At 45.0% G+C, this 18,124-nt stretch overlaps 1 protein-coding gene across 10 annotated transcripts in view; it reads right to left on the bottom strand.

Annotated features, from left to right (window-relative positions):
- Positions 1 to 18,124, bottom strand: part of agrn (agrin) — a 501,404-nt gene that overhangs the window by 153,745 nt on the left and 329,535 nt on the right. For all 10 annotated transcript variants that reach the window (XM_052039159.1, XM_052039162.1, XM_052039160.1 and 7 more), the window contains one exon: positions 12,762 to 12,977. In XM_052039159.1, the coding sequence (XP_051895119.1) occupies positions 12,762 to 12,977 (216 nt within the window). The remainder of the gene's footprint in view (positions 1 to 12,761; positions 12,978 to 18,124) is intronic.

Raw genomic sequence — 18,124 nt, 5'->3', positions numbered from 1 at the left:
ATAGGAAGCACCGAGATTTTAATGGGTGGAAGAATCAGAGGAGAGATGGCGCAAAACGTTTTCACCTCAAGTGTGGTGGGGTCTGGAACTCTCAGATCTGTTGGCAGAAACCCTCACCACACTGAGACAATACTTGGCTGCGTTCTTGAAGAACCGCCACTTGCAGGGCTACGGATCCAGTGCTGGACGGTGAGGTTAGGCTTTCTTGACTGGGGTGGACACAATAGGCCGAATGGCCTCCTGGGCTGCAAATCTTCTGCAGTTCCATGGAAATGCGTTTGCACGTGCGTCCTTTGAAATCAGGGAATGGAGTTTCACAGATTCAAATCTAATGACAGAGGGTCCAGTGCATCGTTCGGTATCATGACTTGGCTGTGATCTTATTAAGTGACAGAACAGGCTTGAGGGGACGAGTGGCCTACTTCTGCTCCTAATTTGTCTGTTCATGCACAGAGACTCTCAGGGTGGCCTCGGGATCGGTGCCGAAAGTGGAACGTGTCTCACACATGCAGTGTAGTGTGAAAATGAGAGAGTGAAGTGATCTTCACTCTGTACCAACACCTGACCTGGGAATGATTGATGACAACACTGAGCTCCAGGTACAGGATAATGTTTCATCTCTCGGATCTGACATCACGCGCCCCCCAAGGGCACAAAAAATTAAAGAAAAGGAAAATCCACACTTTAATTCCTGGGGTGAAAGAAACGTGGTGCAAAAATAAATCTTCGATCTGGAGCATCATTCATCAAACAATAAAAATTCTCCTGCCTGCTCAGCTTGGTTGGAACCCTCTCTCATCGTTTAGTCAGCCCTCTGTGTGGATATATCCCCCAGCCTCCTGAAGCAGGGTCAACCTACTACACTTCATGAGGCACAGATCTCCTTCAGTCCCCTGGGAACCTGATTAATTGTGGTTTTGATAAAGATGATACCTTGCCAGTCCACAATGATGTTGATGTTTTAAGAAGCTATCCTGTAGAGAGTAAACAGTGTTAAAGAAAGTTCCTCTTTGCATTGCAAGTCACCTTTCTCACTGACTTCCACAATGTGAAGGAAATTCCATTGCTTTGATCCAATGTTGATCCTTTGATAGTTACAGAACGTCCCTTTTGCAGTGATTGTGAGAGGGAGGGTCAACAGAGGCAAGAGAATCAATGTTAATCCTTTCCTCTTCAAAAGGGTCAGCTTGGGTCAAGTTAAAAAGCAAGTGTTTGATGTCTCTGGGCCTGTACTCAGTGAGTTCAGAAGGATGAGGGGAGGTCTCATTGAAACATACTGGATACTGAAAGGCCTGTTTAGAGTGGATGTGGAGAGGATGTTTCCGTCAGCAGGAGAACCTAGGCACAGCCTCAGAGTAAAGGGACGGCCCTTTAGAACTGAGATGAGGAGGAATTTCTTCAGCCAGAAGGTGGTGAATCTGTGGAATTTGTTGCCACAGACAGCTGTGGAGGCCAAGTCATTGGGTGTATTTAAGGCAGAGATTGATAGGTTCTTGATTGGTAATGGGGTTAAGGGTTAGGGGGAGAAGGCATGAGAATGGGGTTAAGAAAAATCAGCCATGATTGAGTGGTGAAGCATTCTCGATGGGCTGAATGGCCTAATTCTGCTCCTATATCTTATGGTCTTATATGCATGTACTGGTCAATACAGCTAACACAGCCTCTCCAACAAACAATCTGCTGGAGGAACTCAGCGGGTCGAAAAGCATCTGTGGGAGGAAGGGAATTGTCAACGTTTCAGGTCGAAACCCTGCATCAGGACTCAATTGTCTCCTGCATCAAGAGGCAAACAGCTTCTCATCACGTTGCAAGACAGGCAACCATGAGATGGACTTCCATTTTCCTTCCAACCTGGAGTCAAGTCAGTTTCTTCATCAGTGCTGGGTCTAAACTCTGGAACCCCCTCTCCAACAGCACTGGGGGGATATGTTCACCATATGAACCACAGTGGTGTAAGATGGAAGGTCACCAGCACCTCCCCCAGGATCACAAGTGAAGGGCCAGTGATGCCTGCATCCCATAAATGAATTAACAAATGCACTTGATGAACATTCAAGTAGGATCTCAGTTTATGCACCCTCATCCCCCCTCCACCACTGGTTTCCCTTGCAGAGAAGCTGACGGTCTCCATAAACCAGGACAAAAGAGAGGGCCCTCTCTACTGTGCAATGATTGGTAATCAGACAGCCATTGAGTCATGGACAGATACAGCACAGAAACAGGCCCCTCAGCCCATCACGTCACCACTGAGTATCAAACACCTATTTACACCAATCCTCCGCTAATTACGCCACATTCCCATCAAGTCCCAGGTTCTACCATTTCACCTACAGGCTACTTTTATAGCAGCCAACCAACCGAGTAACACGTTGTTTGGTGATGTGGGAGGAAACCAGAACACCAGGAGGAAACCCATGCAGTCACAGGGAGAACATGCAAACTCCACACAGACAGCAGCGGAGGTCAAGATAGAACCTGGGTCACTGGGGCTGTGAGGCAGCGGCCACTGTGCCGGTCCTTAACCAACGGCCCCAAATGTTGTCCTGCCCCATAAACTGGGTCTGGAAACAGAGACCATTACAATATAAGTAATGAGAAATTCAATGTTATTTTAGCCACCCAAAGAAGTTGATATGTTAAAACTCACAAGCAACATGCAAAGCGCTGGAGGAACTCAGCGGGTCAGGCAGCATCTATGGAGGGAAATGGACAGTCGACGATTCGGGTATCCAGACACAGGGTCTCGACTCGAAACGTCCACTGTCCATTTCCCTCCACAGATGCTGCCTGACCCGCTGAGTTCCTCCAGCACTTTGTGCATTGCTCCAGATTCCAGCAGCTACGGTCCCTTGTGTCTCATTTGTTAAAACACACGGCCATTAAACATAGTTCAGAATGGTGGTTAAGATACCACTGCATTCGAATGATCCTCTGGCACAATTTGCCTTCACTGAGAACAGATGAACACTTATAAAAAAAATAAACAAATGCGAGTCCTATTAAAATAACAAAATCTCTCAGTGTATAATTAAATATAATTTGCAGTAGCTTGAGCAATTTAAATGAATATTCTGAAGAAATATCACCTGTAGGAAATGTCTGATTTAATTATCACTGCGGCTAGCTCTCATCAAGTTTCTGCTGGCTCGCTGCCTGACACAAACCTAACTGTGTATTGTTGTTTGACAGCAAACTTATTCCATGGCACTGAGAGGGAGTCAGATTTAATTAAGGAGATGATATTCTTGCTGCTGGTAGATAGGCTGAACAGCTCAACTAGTAATTATCAAACTTACCACACCATTGCTGAATGCTATTTTTCACTCATTCTGATAACATGCCAAGATGTTTGGATCGTCAATAATTCTGTCTGCATCTACGCACTGATTAATAAAATCTATCACATAACTCAAAGCAAAAGCCCTTCCTAAAACTCCTCACTGGTGCATTTTCTCCAGCCTCTGTCACGTCACTCATCAATTGTGCTGTGCCAATGTCATCAGCCCATCTTCCACCGTGGCTCTCCCAGTGTTGTGTTTCAACTCTATAATTATCATCAACCTTTCCAGCTCCCTCCCACCGGTCTCCTAATCTCCACCATATTGGCTCCCACTTGTTGACAATGCTTTGGGCTCTGAACCTCAGCAATCAACTACAGCAGCAGTATACAAATTTATATCGCTCCTTCAGTCTAAAGAAAACATCCAAAGGTGCTTATTGGCGGGATCGTCAAGCAATCTGCAGCTCTCACCACCAGCTGTGACTCCCCTGACACTTGCACAGTCACGCTCTGCCCAATGCTGAACGTGTAACTCCTGAGCGACATCACCCACCTGAATGTGCTGAGTTCCAGTGAACATGCAGTCAGAACAAAGCTCCACCTGCACACCACCAGCCCTCGACCAACACTTTGCCTTCACAGATGCTGCTTGACCCGCTGAGTTCCTCTAGTAGTTTGCCTTGTTCTCTACCGACATGCCACCGTGGGACAGGAGGAACGGAAGCCTGAAGTCCCACAGTCCTACACCACCAGGTTCAAGAACAGCTACTTCCCTTCAACCATTCGGTTCTTGAATCAACCAGCACAACCCTAATCACTGCAGTTTAGCAACATTATGACCACCTTGCACTAAAGTAGACTTTTTTTTGTTCCAGTTGTGTTCTTTCTTATAAAAATTGTGCATAATTTATGCTTAATTTATGTTTTTCTTGTGAATGCTGCTTATCTGATGTTCTGTGCCTGTGATGCTGCTGCAAGTAAGTTTTTCATTGCACCTGTGAACACATGGACTTGTGCATCTGACAATAAACTCGGCTTGACTTGTCTTGACTTGACCACTGTTGGACAGACGTTGAGTCATTAAGGAGCCAGGGCTATTCTTAAATTAGCATCACCAAGGCTCATGGATTGCTTTTTGTTTTATTTATGGTTAGGTTAGGATTTGGTGAATGCAGACGAATGTGGAGATCGGAGGCAATGCCAGCATTTATTCTCCATCCCTAAATCGTCCCTGAACAGAAGGCTCAGTTGAGGATGAACTACATTGGTGGGTATGGAGCCACCTGTATGCCAAACCAGATAAGGATGGCAGAATTCCTTTTCTAAAGAACAATAGTGAACCAGATCGTTTTACAAAAATCCAGTAGTTTCATCATGATCGTTAGTGGGACTAAATATTAATTCCAGATTTACTTAACTACCTGAATTTAAATTCCCTGCCATCCTGGTGAATTCGAACTGGTATGAGCTGTAAGGGGAGGTTGGACAAACTTGGGTTCCTCTGGAGTGTTGGGGGCTGAGGGGAGACCTGATAGAAATTTATAAGATTATGAGAGGCATAGACAGAGTAGACAGAATATTTTCCCCAGGGTAGAAATGTCTAATACTAGAGGACATACATTCAAGGTGAGGGGGAGGAAGTTTAAAGGGGATGTGTGGGACAATATTTTCTTAATACCAAAAGTGGTGGGTGCCTGGAGCGGGCTGCCAGGGGTGGCAGTGGAAGCAGATACGACAGGCGTTTAAGAGGCTTTTAGATAGACAGATGAACATGCAGGGAGTGGAGGGATACGGATCATGTGCAGGCAGGAGAGATTTAGTTTAATTTGGCATCGCATCAGGCACAGACATTGTGGGCTGAAGGGCCTGTTCCTGTGCTGTACTGTTCTATGTCCTATGGTGTCTCTCCATCAATAGCTCTGGTCCAAGGGGTTAGCCATTAAACCCCCTCTCTCTGGATGGTCTTCAGGATGAATCTACTAGTGTTCGTGGATGTGGATCTCACTAGCAATGCCAACATCTATTATCTACTCCTAATGAGCCTAAACACAAAGAGGCTGTTCGGGGTCAGCCATGTTGTTAAGTCCCACAGACTAGGTGAGGAGCTGAAGTAAATACCGTGAATTTTCAAAATAAAGCATCAGTTTTATCACTTTGGTTCCAAATCCACTTCATAATTTGAATCTTAAATCCTCTGGCTGCCGTGGGATAATGAACTCATATCTCTGGACAAATGTCCCGTCCTTTGAACACCAGCCCAGCAGCATATCCAGTGCTACCATACCTCGATGAATAGTGAGGAAAAAAACACTTAAGGAAGGAAGTGCAGCCTTTGGAGAGAGTGCAAGAGAATAATACTGGAAATGATTAGAGAGATGAGGAATTACAGTTCCAAGGGAGTGCAGGGAAGCTGGGATTGTTCTCCTCGGAATGGTGGAAGCTGAGCGGGGTACATAAGGGGAATATTTAAAAACAAGGAGTGTTTATCCAGAGCAAATAAAGGGAAGCTGTTTCCAGTGACTAAGGGACTTAAGACCAGATGTAAGACAATTGATAAAGTTTCAGGTGCACGGAATGGTTAGGATTTGGTGAATGCAGATGAATTTGGAATTTTCAAAGGAGAATTCAGAGAGATCATTAAGTAAAAGATTCCTACAGCAGGCTTGCCTTCATTGGTCAGGGCATTGGGTATAAGAGTAAGGAAGTCATGTTACAGATATATAAAACTTTGGTTGGGAGTAATGTGTGCAGTTCTGGTCACCCCATTATAGGAAGGATGTGGAGGCTTTGGAGAGGGTGCAGAAGAGGTTTACCGGGATGCTGCCTGGATTAGAGGGTTTGAGCTATAAGGAGAGGTTGGACAATCTTGGATTGTTTTCCCTGGAGCGTCGGAGGCCGAGGGGAGACCTGATGGAAGTCCTGATGGAAGTTTATAAAATTATGAGAGGCATCGATAGGGTAGGCAGTCAGAATCTTTCTCCCAGGGTATAAATGTCAAGTACTAGAGGACCTGCATTTAAGGTGAGAGAGGGGAAGTTTGAAGGAGATGTGTGGGGCAGGTTTTTTTTACACAAGTGCGGTAGGTGCCTGGAATGCGCTGCCAGGGGTGGTGGTGGAAGCAGATACAATAGAGGCATTTAAGAGGCTGTTAGATAGACACATAGAATATACAGGGATGGAGGGATCATGGGCAGGCAGAAGAGATTTAGTTTAATTTGGCATCGTGTTTGGCACAGACATCGTGGGCTGAAGGGCCTGTTCCTGTGCTGTACTGTTCTATGTTCAATTGGATAAAGATTGAAGGAGGAAGAATTGCGAGTTGGACTAATTGGATAATGTTTCAAAACAGCTGGCATTAACTCAAGGGGCTGAATGGCCCTTTGCAGTGTTGTGTGGGGGTCCTGTAATCTTTCCAATCTTCTCCCACTGGCCTCCTGATCTCCGTCATGTAGTCTCACGCATGCTCACTCTCACAATACTCCCATCTTAGTCTTCATTAACTCCGAGGCCTTACACTCCAGCTATCAACACAACAGCAACAGATATGTTAGTGTAATAAAATGTCCAGAGACACCATACAGGAGTATACTGAAGGAAAGTTTGACACTGAACCAGAGAAGGAGATATCAGGGCAGTAGTCCGGATTTCTAGTCAAAGGTTTGGGCTTCAAGGAGAGGTAGGGAGGAAGAGATCAGGACCAAGGCAGCTGAAGGACAGAGTCCAGTGGTGGAGTACTTAAAATGAGGTTTACATACAAACATAGAAATAGGAGCAAGAGTAACGATGAAAAGCTCTCAAATTGCAGAAGTGCAGAGACGTGGAGAGGTTGCCGAGCCATGGGATTATGGAGGAAAGAAGGGCAAGTGGGCAACCGTGGATTTGAAAACTAGGATGAGAATTAATGGGTGATGTGATCAATCACTGTTGTATTTTTACTTTCTCTCGTCAAATGGCAGCCCCAAATAAACATTTGACGAGCAGCTGTTTCTTTTTGCAGAGGTGGGTAACTTTTCTCAGCTTATTCCAAAAAACTCTGCCAGATATCGCTCTTGTTTAATCCATTGATTGACTGTCAGCGATATTACTGCAGCTTTAATGTTTAAAAGTTGGAGAACAGTGCAGTAGCGGTCCAATAGCAGTGCCCCCTTTAAATGGGGCTCAAAATGTTAACAGATTCATTTGAAGCAAGATTTGATGCTGTCTGCCTCTTAACTCTATCCATTTCATCTGAAGAAAATTACTTTATAATGCATTACAATTCAACCAGTGCTTTCTGCTGTGACATCCCTTCAGTGAAGTTCCAGATTAATGCTGAGCTGCTGTTGTGTTATCGAAGGCAGTGCGGGAGAAAGGTCAGTCTAATTTACACAGTAACTGCAGGATTTGAATTTCAGATCCAGCACACCTACAGCAGCTGCTGTGAGCGAGACACTGGCCAGCCACCTCATTAACTTCTGCTGTATAGACAGACTTAGCACCAGCGGCTCTCTGCAAACAAACTGGAACCTCAGAAACTATATTATAGGAAATCCAGCGGTTTGTACAGCTCTCCTGTGACCCAGAAGGGAAATAGGCAGTGTGGCACCATGTGAATGGTCAATGCACACTATTTTGTATGCAGCAACTGGTGTCTCCAACCATGTATGACCCACTCCCCTAAGATGAAACCCCCTCTCACCTGTTCCTCCCCAAGACTTGAGGGAGCTAGGTAGAGGTTGGGCAGGCTAGGACTTTATTCCTTGGAGCAGAGGAGACTGAGGGATGATTTTATCGAGGTATATAACATCATGAGGGCATAGATAGGGTGAATGCACACAGTTTTTTTTCTCCAGAGTTGAGGAATCAAAACTAAAGGGTATAGGCTTAAGGTGAGAGGGGTAAGATTTAAAGGGGACCTGAGGGGCAACTTCTTCATGTGGAGGGTGGTCTGTTTCTGGAATGAGCTGCCAGAGAAGGTAGTTGAAGCAGGTAAAATACCGACATTTAAAACACATTTGGACAGGTACATGGATAGGCAAAGTTTAGAGGGATACGGGCCAAATGCAAGCAAATGGGATAAGCTTAAATGAGCATCTTGGTCAGCATGGACGAGTTGGGCTGAAGGGCCTGTTTTCTATGCTGTATTACTCCATCACTTTATATGTTGCTGAGATCACCAGTGACTAGTTTGACTCTGCACAGTGTCTGCACCATCTATAAAATTACCACCCATCTGGGCTTCTCAATAGCATCTCATGATCTGTACTATCAAGAAGGGCAATGGCAGGGGGTACAGGGGAACACTACCACCTGCGGGTTCCCCTCCCAGTCATATACCATCTCGTTTTTAGAAATATATCACCGTTCCTTCATTGTCACTGGGTCTAAACCTTGCAACCCAAACGCACTGTGGGTTGGAACTCCTTCCCAACAGCACTGAACAAGCACCTTCACTGGAAGGGCTACAGCGATTCGAGATGGCAGCTCACCAGCAAGGGGCAATTAGGGATGGACAATAAATGCTGGCCCGCCAAGACACCCACATCCCTAAGAATATCTTCCCTAAAGGATGTTTCCTTCATATTACCATCGGGTTGTTTCATGGTCACCTCCAACAAGACTAGATTTAAATTCTAGGAACATTTAATTACTTGTATCTAAATTCCCCTGTTACCATGGTGGGACTGGAACTTGTTCAGGTTTCTAGATTCCAATCCAATAATGTAACCGCATCTCAAGAAACAAATAAGGTTGAAAATATTCCAAACAGGCAGATCATTAGCTGTGGAGGCACAAGTCTGGAAACCCCTTGCTGACTTTAAAACCTACTTCATTAACCAAGGTTCTGGTCACCTGTCCTAATAAATGATTTGTGGCAAATTGTGTCCAACTAAAATTCCTTGGGGCATTTTCCTGTGCTGTCGACTCTAAATCAATTCAAATTGATGTCTATCGACTGTTGCCCAGGTGGCTACAGACAATACAGTCAATAACAGTCCAGCTTCTCAGCCAAGATATCCAATTTGCTGTATATTTTGGTTAAAAGCTATTGGCTTTAATTTTCATAAGACAATGGGTAACAAATTAAAACGATTGTACCACAATGCAACGTGACTGAAGCAACAGCAAGTGTTCAAACAAAGCTAACTGGAAAATGTTTCACAGTTGCAGTCATTATCTTTCTGAAAGTTGTTACAAATAGAAAACTTTAGCTAGACAACAGAGCCTGTTATGATAGGTGCAAATGATCTTCCACAGTGCTAAAGAGATGCTGTTAATCAGGAAGCAGAACGACAGCCAGTTGGAGATGGTAAAATGAATAAAGGTGCATGTGAAATCAGCATTAGGTGGGGAGTTTCGTGCAAGGTTCCTTGGCAGTGGAATTCAATTGTACGTGTGGTCCAAAGCACCACATATAATGGAACAGGTCGTGCTTGGAAAACAGGTGCAATGGCCTTTACTCAGTGATCTCCTTTGGGGAGGGGCTGCAGAGGGAGAGAGTAGAGAGTCGCTGGGTATAAGGTGGGGAAGAGACGATTGGGGTATAGCGGCAATGAAAAAGACTGGGAGAAGGCCGTGGTTGGAGGAGCTCTGCAGGGGTACAGGGTGAGAAAAGTCAATGCAGTGGGTAGAGATTTGGTGGTCGGTTGGGGATCCTGATGACCGGCAGGTTGGGGGAAATCTAACAAAGATGAATCCATCTGGAAGAGGATGACACCCCAGACTCACCTGCAGTTCTCTACCGAGGAGCAGGCCCTTAACTAACAGTGAGGCAGATCTCAACCCTCTGGTTAGGACCTACTTCAGCACCTGAGGTCTATGCCACCCACGAACCCAGGGTGCTTCAAGACCATCTCACTCACCCACAACCACAACCTCTTCTCTCTATCTACTCTGTCTACATTCACGATGATTCAATGTGCTCCCATCGGGCAGGAGGTGCAGAAGCCTGAAGTCCCACACCACCAGGTTCAGGAACAGCTACTTTCCTGCAACCATCAGGTTCTTGAACTGACCTGCACAATCCTAACCCTACCTCAGCAACAGACCACCAGAGACTGCCTCTCGCACTACCATGGACTTGTCTTTGATTGTGCTTTTTTGCACTAACGTCTTATTTTGCTCACCTTTTTCTTCTTCACTGTCTCGTATAATTTATGTATAATTTTTGTATAACATGTTCTGTGTGTTGTCTGTACCTACGTGCCTGTGATGCTACTGCAAGCAAGTTTTTCATTGTACCTGTACCTCACCGTACCTGTGCACATGGCAATAAACTCACTTGATTTAACTGGGGGGTTTTGGATGATTAAAGGGTTTTGGTAGGAGAGATAGGGAGAAACTGTTGTCTCTGCTGACTGAACAAGAGGATACAGCCTTAAAATTAGAGCCAGCCTGTCCAAGATAGGGAGTCAGGAGTACAAAGGGTGGAAGGAATGAAAAACATTTTGTTGAGGTTAAGTCAAATGAAAAGTTCATAACTAAGGTTTGTGTTGTGCAAGTGTATCAGGAGTTACAGAAGCAAAAGGACGAACTGCAATAGGATGGCAACGGACCAACGAAATAGCAGGCAGTCCTGACGGTCTGTATGACCACTTCCTATTCATTGAACAGCTCACCTTATCTATGTCAGATGATCAGGGAGAGGTTGAACCTACTGTTACTAATTCCACGTAATCCATCATAGAAAGCATCCGATCTGGATGCATCACGGCTTGGTACGGCAACTGCTCTGCCCAAGACCGCAAGAAACTGCAGAGAGTTGTGGACACAGTTTAACACATCACAGAAACCAGCCTCCCCTCCATGGACTCTGTCTACACTTCCCGCTGCCTCAGGAAAGCAGCCAGTGTAAGAAAAGACCCCTCCCACCCCAGACATTCTGATCCTCTCTCCCATCGGGGAGAAGATACAAACATGTACCACCATCCTTGATGGCTTCTATCCCACTGTTATGAGACTCCTGAATGGACCTCTAATACGATGAAGATGAACTCTTGACCTCTCAATCAAAGCAAACCACTATATCACTATATCTTGGTACATGTGACAATAGTAAACCAATTACCAATATTTTACTCCCTCAGAAGGTTCTGAGAATGGGTTACTTCTTCAGTGCTGTTACCTAAGATTGAGGAGATAAACACTTGAACGGCAATGTCCTGACATTCAATAAATGGGGTGCTAACCTATCTTCAATGGCATTCACTGACCAGGACAGCGTCCTACTCTTTCTCTCAATGTTAGCAGGACCTCTCAACATGTGACCATAGTGGTTTCATTCCTATTGCAGAACCAAATGCAAAAAAAAATGTGGAACTGAAAAAAAGACCAGCTGCTTAATTTATTTGCAAATTCATTGAACAAAAATGCCTTCAAATTTATTCCCAGTGGGTCCCACGATTTGCACACTGTAGTCACGTTGGACCACTGTGCCCTGCCTCAAATTCATTCCAGTTTTAAATTAAATGTTATGTTACATTAGCACTTCTGGCCCCACATTTATTGTCCATCCCTAACTGCTCCTTGAGAGGGTGGGGAGGAGCCGTCTTACTGACCCACGGTAGACCATGTGCTGCAGGTGCTCCTGCAGTGCTATTGGTGGGGAGTTACAGAATCATTGAGTCTTACAGCATGGAAACAGGCCCTTCGGCCCAACTGGTCCACGCCAACCAAGATGCCCCATCCAAGCTAGTCCCATTTACCAGTGTTTGGCCCATATCCCTCCAAACCTTTCCCATCCATGTAACTGTCCAAGTGTCTTTTAAAAGTTGTTATTGTACCTGCCTCAACCACTTCCTCTGGCAGCTCTTTCCACATACATACGGGCACGGTAGTGTAGCGGTTAGCGTAACACTTTGCTGCTGCCCTCTACCTTCTCCATGGTGGAGCCCGTGGACTTGGGAGTGGCCTCGTGAACAAATGAAATGAAGGGAGTGAATTTTGAGGCAACTGCTGTGACTGTAAAGCAAGATCAGCACAACCTGCCAAGCTTTCGTGGCAGTGCCGAAGTAGCTGATATTCCAGTTCAGGGATAGGATGGGGTGGAGAGGAGAAGCCAGATACCAAGACTGTGTAGCAGGGACCACGACTGTGCAGCAGGGACCAGGACAAGCAGGTACAAGTTAAACCGACAAAGGGACAATGGAGCAACAAACAATCGCTGGAGGAACTCAGTGGGTTGAGCAGCATCTGTGGGGGGCATAGGAATTGTCGGCATTTCGGGTCGAAACCCTGTCCTCCTGTCAAGCCCCTTTAGAAACTTCTATGTCTGAATAAGATCACCCCTCATTCTTCTAAACTTCAAGGAATACAAACTCAAACTCTGTAGACTCTTGCTTTCACAATATTTGACTAAATACCAACCATGCCAGTGCTTCAAAAGAAGCTTATTGACTGTCATGGGTGGATAAAATGCCAGATGAATGCAGATTGTTTGCAGCCAGATGTTTTTATCATCATGAACCATGAAATGTTTTCCTAAATTAATCTCAGGACTTACCGCAAGGTCCTTTGCTGATAACCTTGATCCTCCGCTGTTGAGTACACTGGGCCATCTCCAGCTCACACTCATTGCTGTACGTGGAATAATCCGACCCACAGACAGGGGCCACCACAGACGGGCAGGGGCCTCTCTTGCAGATACAGGCTCCCTTGGCTGGTTCTTTGGGATCCCTTTCACACATGGCTCCAAATCCACAGAGGACGCCTCTGCACACTGGCAGAAAGGAGGAGAAGAACATGGTTTAGAGACATTATTTTGTTCTACTGGCTCCAAGATCTGCTTCACTGCACAAATCAGATCACACTTAGAACACAAAATCAGAAGCTCATTAACTGATCATCATAGTGCTGGTTCAACGATGTTTGTCTCAGTTACACTGATAATCGAGACCATGCCTAGTTCAAGCACTAGAGGATATGAATCAAAGGTGAGAGGTGGAAAGCTGAAAGGAGATGTGCGGGGCACGTTTTGTACACAGAGAGTGGCAGGTACCTGGAGCGGGCTGCCAGGGGTGGTGGTGGAAGTAGATACGATAGTGGTGTTCAAGAGGCTTTCAGATAAACACATGAACATGCAGGGAATGGAGGGATGTGGATCACGTGTAGGCACAAGAGATTTGGTTTAACTTGGGTTTGTGTTTGGTGCAGACATTATAGGCTGAAGGGACTTTCCTGTGCTGTAATGTTCTATGTTTTATGTTCTGTGTCTGTTACCATAAAATGCTGCAACATCATCAACAGAGAAACAGTAGGCGTAATGATTTAGTGATATTTATCCAAATCCCTTCTGAAAACTCCCATTAAATCTGTGTTCTCTTCCTTCTCAGGCAGGGGTTCTAAATCCTAGTCACCCGTTGGAAAGCTCCCCTGCCTCTTTAGCCAATCACTTTAAACCGCTCTTCCCTAATTAGTACTCTTCACCCTCTGGAAAAAGTCGACTGTTACCTCTCCTTTAAACATCTCTATTAACTCTCCCTTTCGTCTTCACCTCTCTCAGGAAACAACTGCGGGTTCTCCTGTAACTGCAAATCTCTCTCCTAATGACAAAAGGTCATCAATCTGAAGGTACCAGGTTGAGCAGCATCTGTGTGTGGGGGGGGGGGGAACGAAAGACAAGAGGGCATAGTTTTAAGGTGAGAGGTGAAATACTTAAAGGGACCTGAAGGGCAACTTCTTCACACAGAGGTACATGGAACAAGCTGCCAGAGGGAGTGGTTGAGGCAGGTACAATAACAACATTTAAAAGACATTTGGATAAGTACATGGATAGGAGGGGCTTAGAGGGATTTTGGCCAAATGCAGGCAAATGAGACTAACTTGGTGGGCACCATGGTGGACTGAAGGGCCTGTTTCCCTGCTGTATTACTCTGTGACTCTATGACTCTAATCCCTCCCCAACCCTCCACACACACAGATGCTGCTCGACCCTCTGAGCTCCTCCAGCAGATAGTTCATTGCTTCAGATTCCAAAGTCTGCAGTCTCTTGTGTCTTCATCAATCTGGACATTACCTTTCTCTTTCTGCATTGACTGCCCCTGCTGAGCATTTCCAGAATATTCTGTTTTAGTTCAGACTCCCTACATCTGCAGTACTTCTCAGCCCTGGATGCATTCCAGTTAAATCTCTCCTGTACCTTCTCCACAGCATTCACGTCCCTCCTGAACTGAAAATGCCCAGAATTCAACATGACATTCATGTTTTACGTAAGTTTAACATAACTTCTTGGGATTTGTTATTTGTGCATCTAGTTGTAAAGTTTGGGATCCATTATTTATTTCTGAAGAGCTGTTCTGGTAACATATCTTGCCGTCTTAAATCTTTGCATACATAAAAGCAACCACAGCTCTCTCTGTTCTTGAAACCTCTATAAAGTATTACCATTTAGTTTCCTTATTCTTCTGAAGAACATTTACACACTTCTGCACTAAACATCATTGGCTGTGTGCCTACCCGTCTACAAGATATAAACAGAAAATGTGTTGGCTTCGCTATTAAGAGGTAAAATTGCCTCTGAACCAGGATCAGACAAGTCAGTCTGCATACACAGATTACTGGGCCCACACAAAAGCTTGGTCCACATCCAGCAAGAGTAAAGAGATCTGAGTTCCATCATCAATCACAGCAAAATGGAAGAGAAACAAACTGAACAAGATGAAGGTGGCTTCGACAGAGAAAACTGGTAAAGTCTGGAGTCAGAGAAGGTGACTTCACTCACTTAATGTTCGACAAACAGATTTTATTTTTAAAGAGAAAATTGATGAATAATATAAAGTCCACAAGAGGAGGCCTCTTAGAATTAAATTTATAATTCTGTTGAATCCGGACACTAATTAATCATCTATTGTACATTTTCATCCCTTTCTATTGCTTTGCCTCTTATTCTCTGAACTTGCTTGTGCTACAGTTGCAGGGAATGAGACTTCACATCGTCATTACTAACAAGCCAGGCTATAACATCTTTGTTGCAATGTAATAATGCTCATTACCCCTCGGATAGGCTCATCCTCAGAGCTGACTAATCTGCTCTTTAATCTGACTGCCTGCTGTAACAAGCTTTCATTTCTTAGCGTTTTACTAGACTTACTAATACCAAATTACTCAGCTGTGACAATTTTGTAATTTTAATACATGCATACAAGGAATTGGAAATAAATATTTTTAGTTTAATAAAGAGGATAAATCCCAAGCCATATTTTTTTTCCAATTTACATTAATTGAGTGTGTTCTGAGTTACATAACCAATGCAGGTAACTTGAGATAAGTTAGAAAGTAATTGTGATTTAGCTAAATGTGGAATTGATTTAGAACATCTGTAATAAAAACAAGAAGAGCTGGAAATACTCAGCGAGTCAGGCAGCACCTGTGGAAGAAGACTCTTCGTCCAGACAGAGAAAAGAGACAGGCAGAAATCATGGTGGAGAGATGAGCAGAACATCTTCAAGAAGTGGCAATGAATACAGCAGTAAATAAAAAAAATGCAGATGATGGAAATCTGAAATAAAATTAAACTGCTGAAAATGCTCAGCAGGTCAGGCAGCATCTGAGAAGAGAGAAGTGCAATGAATATGTCAGGTTAAATACCCTGCAAAGGAACTATGTACCTTTTAATATTCTTATGTCCTTTGTTGGTTATACATTCTCGAATTAGGGGCAGAGTTTCAGGATAAGGGTCACTTATTTAAGGTTGAAATGAAGAGGAATTTAGAGTCATAGAGTAATTTGGTGCACACCGACCATCAAGCATGCACATACATTAACCTCATTTTATTCTCCCTATGCTTTTATTAACCTTGCACACATTCGACCACTCACCCACACAAGGGGTAACGTAAATTGGTAAATTGGTTTATTATTGTCACATGTACCGGGGTACAATGAGAAGCTTTATTTTGCATGCCGTCCATACAGATCATTTCATTACAACAGTGCATTGAGGTAGTACAAGGGAAAATGATAACAGAATGCAGAATAAGATGTTACAGCTACAGAGGAAGTGTAGTGCAGGCAGACAATAAGATGCAAGGTCAAAACGAGGTAGATTGTTAGGTCAAGAGTCCATCTTATCGTACTAGGGAACCATTCAAGGGTCTTATAACAGTGGGATAGAAGCTGTCCTTAAGCCTGGTGGTACATGCTTTCAGGCTTTTGTATCTTCTGCACAATGGGAGAGGGGAGAAGGGAGAACGTCCGGGGTGGGTGGGGTCTTTGATTATGCTGGTTTACAATGGCTGATTAACCTCACAACCCACAGGTCATGGGGATGTGGGAGGAAGTTCCACACATACAGCATCAGAGGTCAAGATCAAACCTGGGTCACTGGAGACATGAGGCAGTGGTTCTACTAGATGTAGGAAGGCTGTGAACCTTTGGAATTCACTATCCCGAAAGAACTGAGTCATTAAGTAAGTTCTAGGCTGAGGCATGTTTTACACAGTACAGGAGGTGGTCAATGGTTGTGGGGAAAATAGAGGTGAAGCCAAGACCAGATCAGCTTTTAAAAGGCAGAGCAGACTCCGGAGCCTTCTTGCATTACTCCCCGTCCTGTTTCTGATGTACTAGATCCCACTCGAGGGACACAGACAAACAAATTTAGATTGATGCTCCAGTGACGTTCAGAGGGAGTGCTGCATTGTCAGGAGATGCCGGCAGTGCTGCTGTTGTAGTTATCTCGAGTGAGGAGCCGAGCTACGCAGAGGCAGCCAGAACAGAGGGAGACACGGGGGGACTTCAGATACTGGAATATGGAGCAACACACAGAAAGCTGGAGGAACTCAACAGGTCAGGCAGCGTCTGTGGAGGGAAATGGAGAGTCGACGTTTTGGGCCGAGGCCCTCAATCTAGACTGAAAGATAAGAGGGGAGATAGCCAGTAGAGAAAGGTGGAGGCAAGGGGTGGAGCAAGAGCTGGCAGGTGATAGGTTGATCCAGGTGACAAGTGGTGGGGAGAGCGGGAATGGCGCCGGAAGCTGGGAGGTGATGGGCGGAAGTGACAAAGGGCTGAAGGTGTTGGAATCTGATAGGAGAGGAAGGTGGAGCGTGGAGTCGAGGGAGGGAGGTTGTGAGGGTGGAGGGGAGTGGTGGGGGAGGGGAACCAGTGGGAGGGGTGTGTGGGTGATGGGCAGAGGGAGAAGGTGGAGGCAGGGGAAGAGACTGTGATGGGGGCTGGGTAGACCAGCAGAAGGGAAAGGGACAGAGGAGGAGCAGTTTACTAGAAGTTGGGAGTATTCAACGTTCTTACCATCGGGTTGTAGACCACACAGGTGCAATATAAGGTGCTGTTCCTCTAGTTTGCATTTAGCCTCATCTTGGCAGTGGGGGAGGTTGAGGACAGACATGTTGGTGTGGGACCGGGGAGGAGAATTAAAATGGCTGGCCACCGGGAGATCCACAAGGGCACGGAGTAGAGGGAAAACTGTTCCTCGCTGAGTCAGGGTATCTGACCTTGGAGGCTTCTGCCTGAAGTGGAAAACATTGCGCTGGTGTACGCCAACGTTATAAGCGCAAGGAAGATACGCATCAAGTGCCTGCAAAGACGATGCTACAGGTTTCCTCCAAGTGCTAGGAGAGTTTTAACTTTAGCGGTTGAAGAGATTTGTTTTTTCTCTGTAAAGATGCTGCAAAGTGAGATGCGTTCAAGGCCAATGGGTCAGCGTGAACCGAGATGGATTATAATTGGTGTCTGGGAGTTATCACACCATTACCTTCCAGTCTCTGGAATAAATTCCATCATTTTCTCCTTTACCTTTAGTTATTTCTTAACGATTAAGTGGATCTGTCAGAAATGGAACGTTTAATAGTCAATTGGTTTCACCTTGTTCACGCACTTTAGATTCGAAGCAGCTAGCCATGCCTGCCAGTGAAA

The sequence above is a fragment of the Pristis pectinata genome, chromosome 26, assembly GCF_009764475.1.
Source record: "Pristis pectinata isolate sPriPec2 chromosome 26, sPriPec2.1.pri, whole genome shotgun sequence".
NCBI lineage: Eukaryota > Metazoa > Chordata > Chondrichthyes > Rhinopristiformes > Pristidae > Pristis > Pristis pectinata.
Note: the sequence above shows the minus strand (reverse complement) of the source record. Positions and strands in the feature narration are given on the sequence as shown.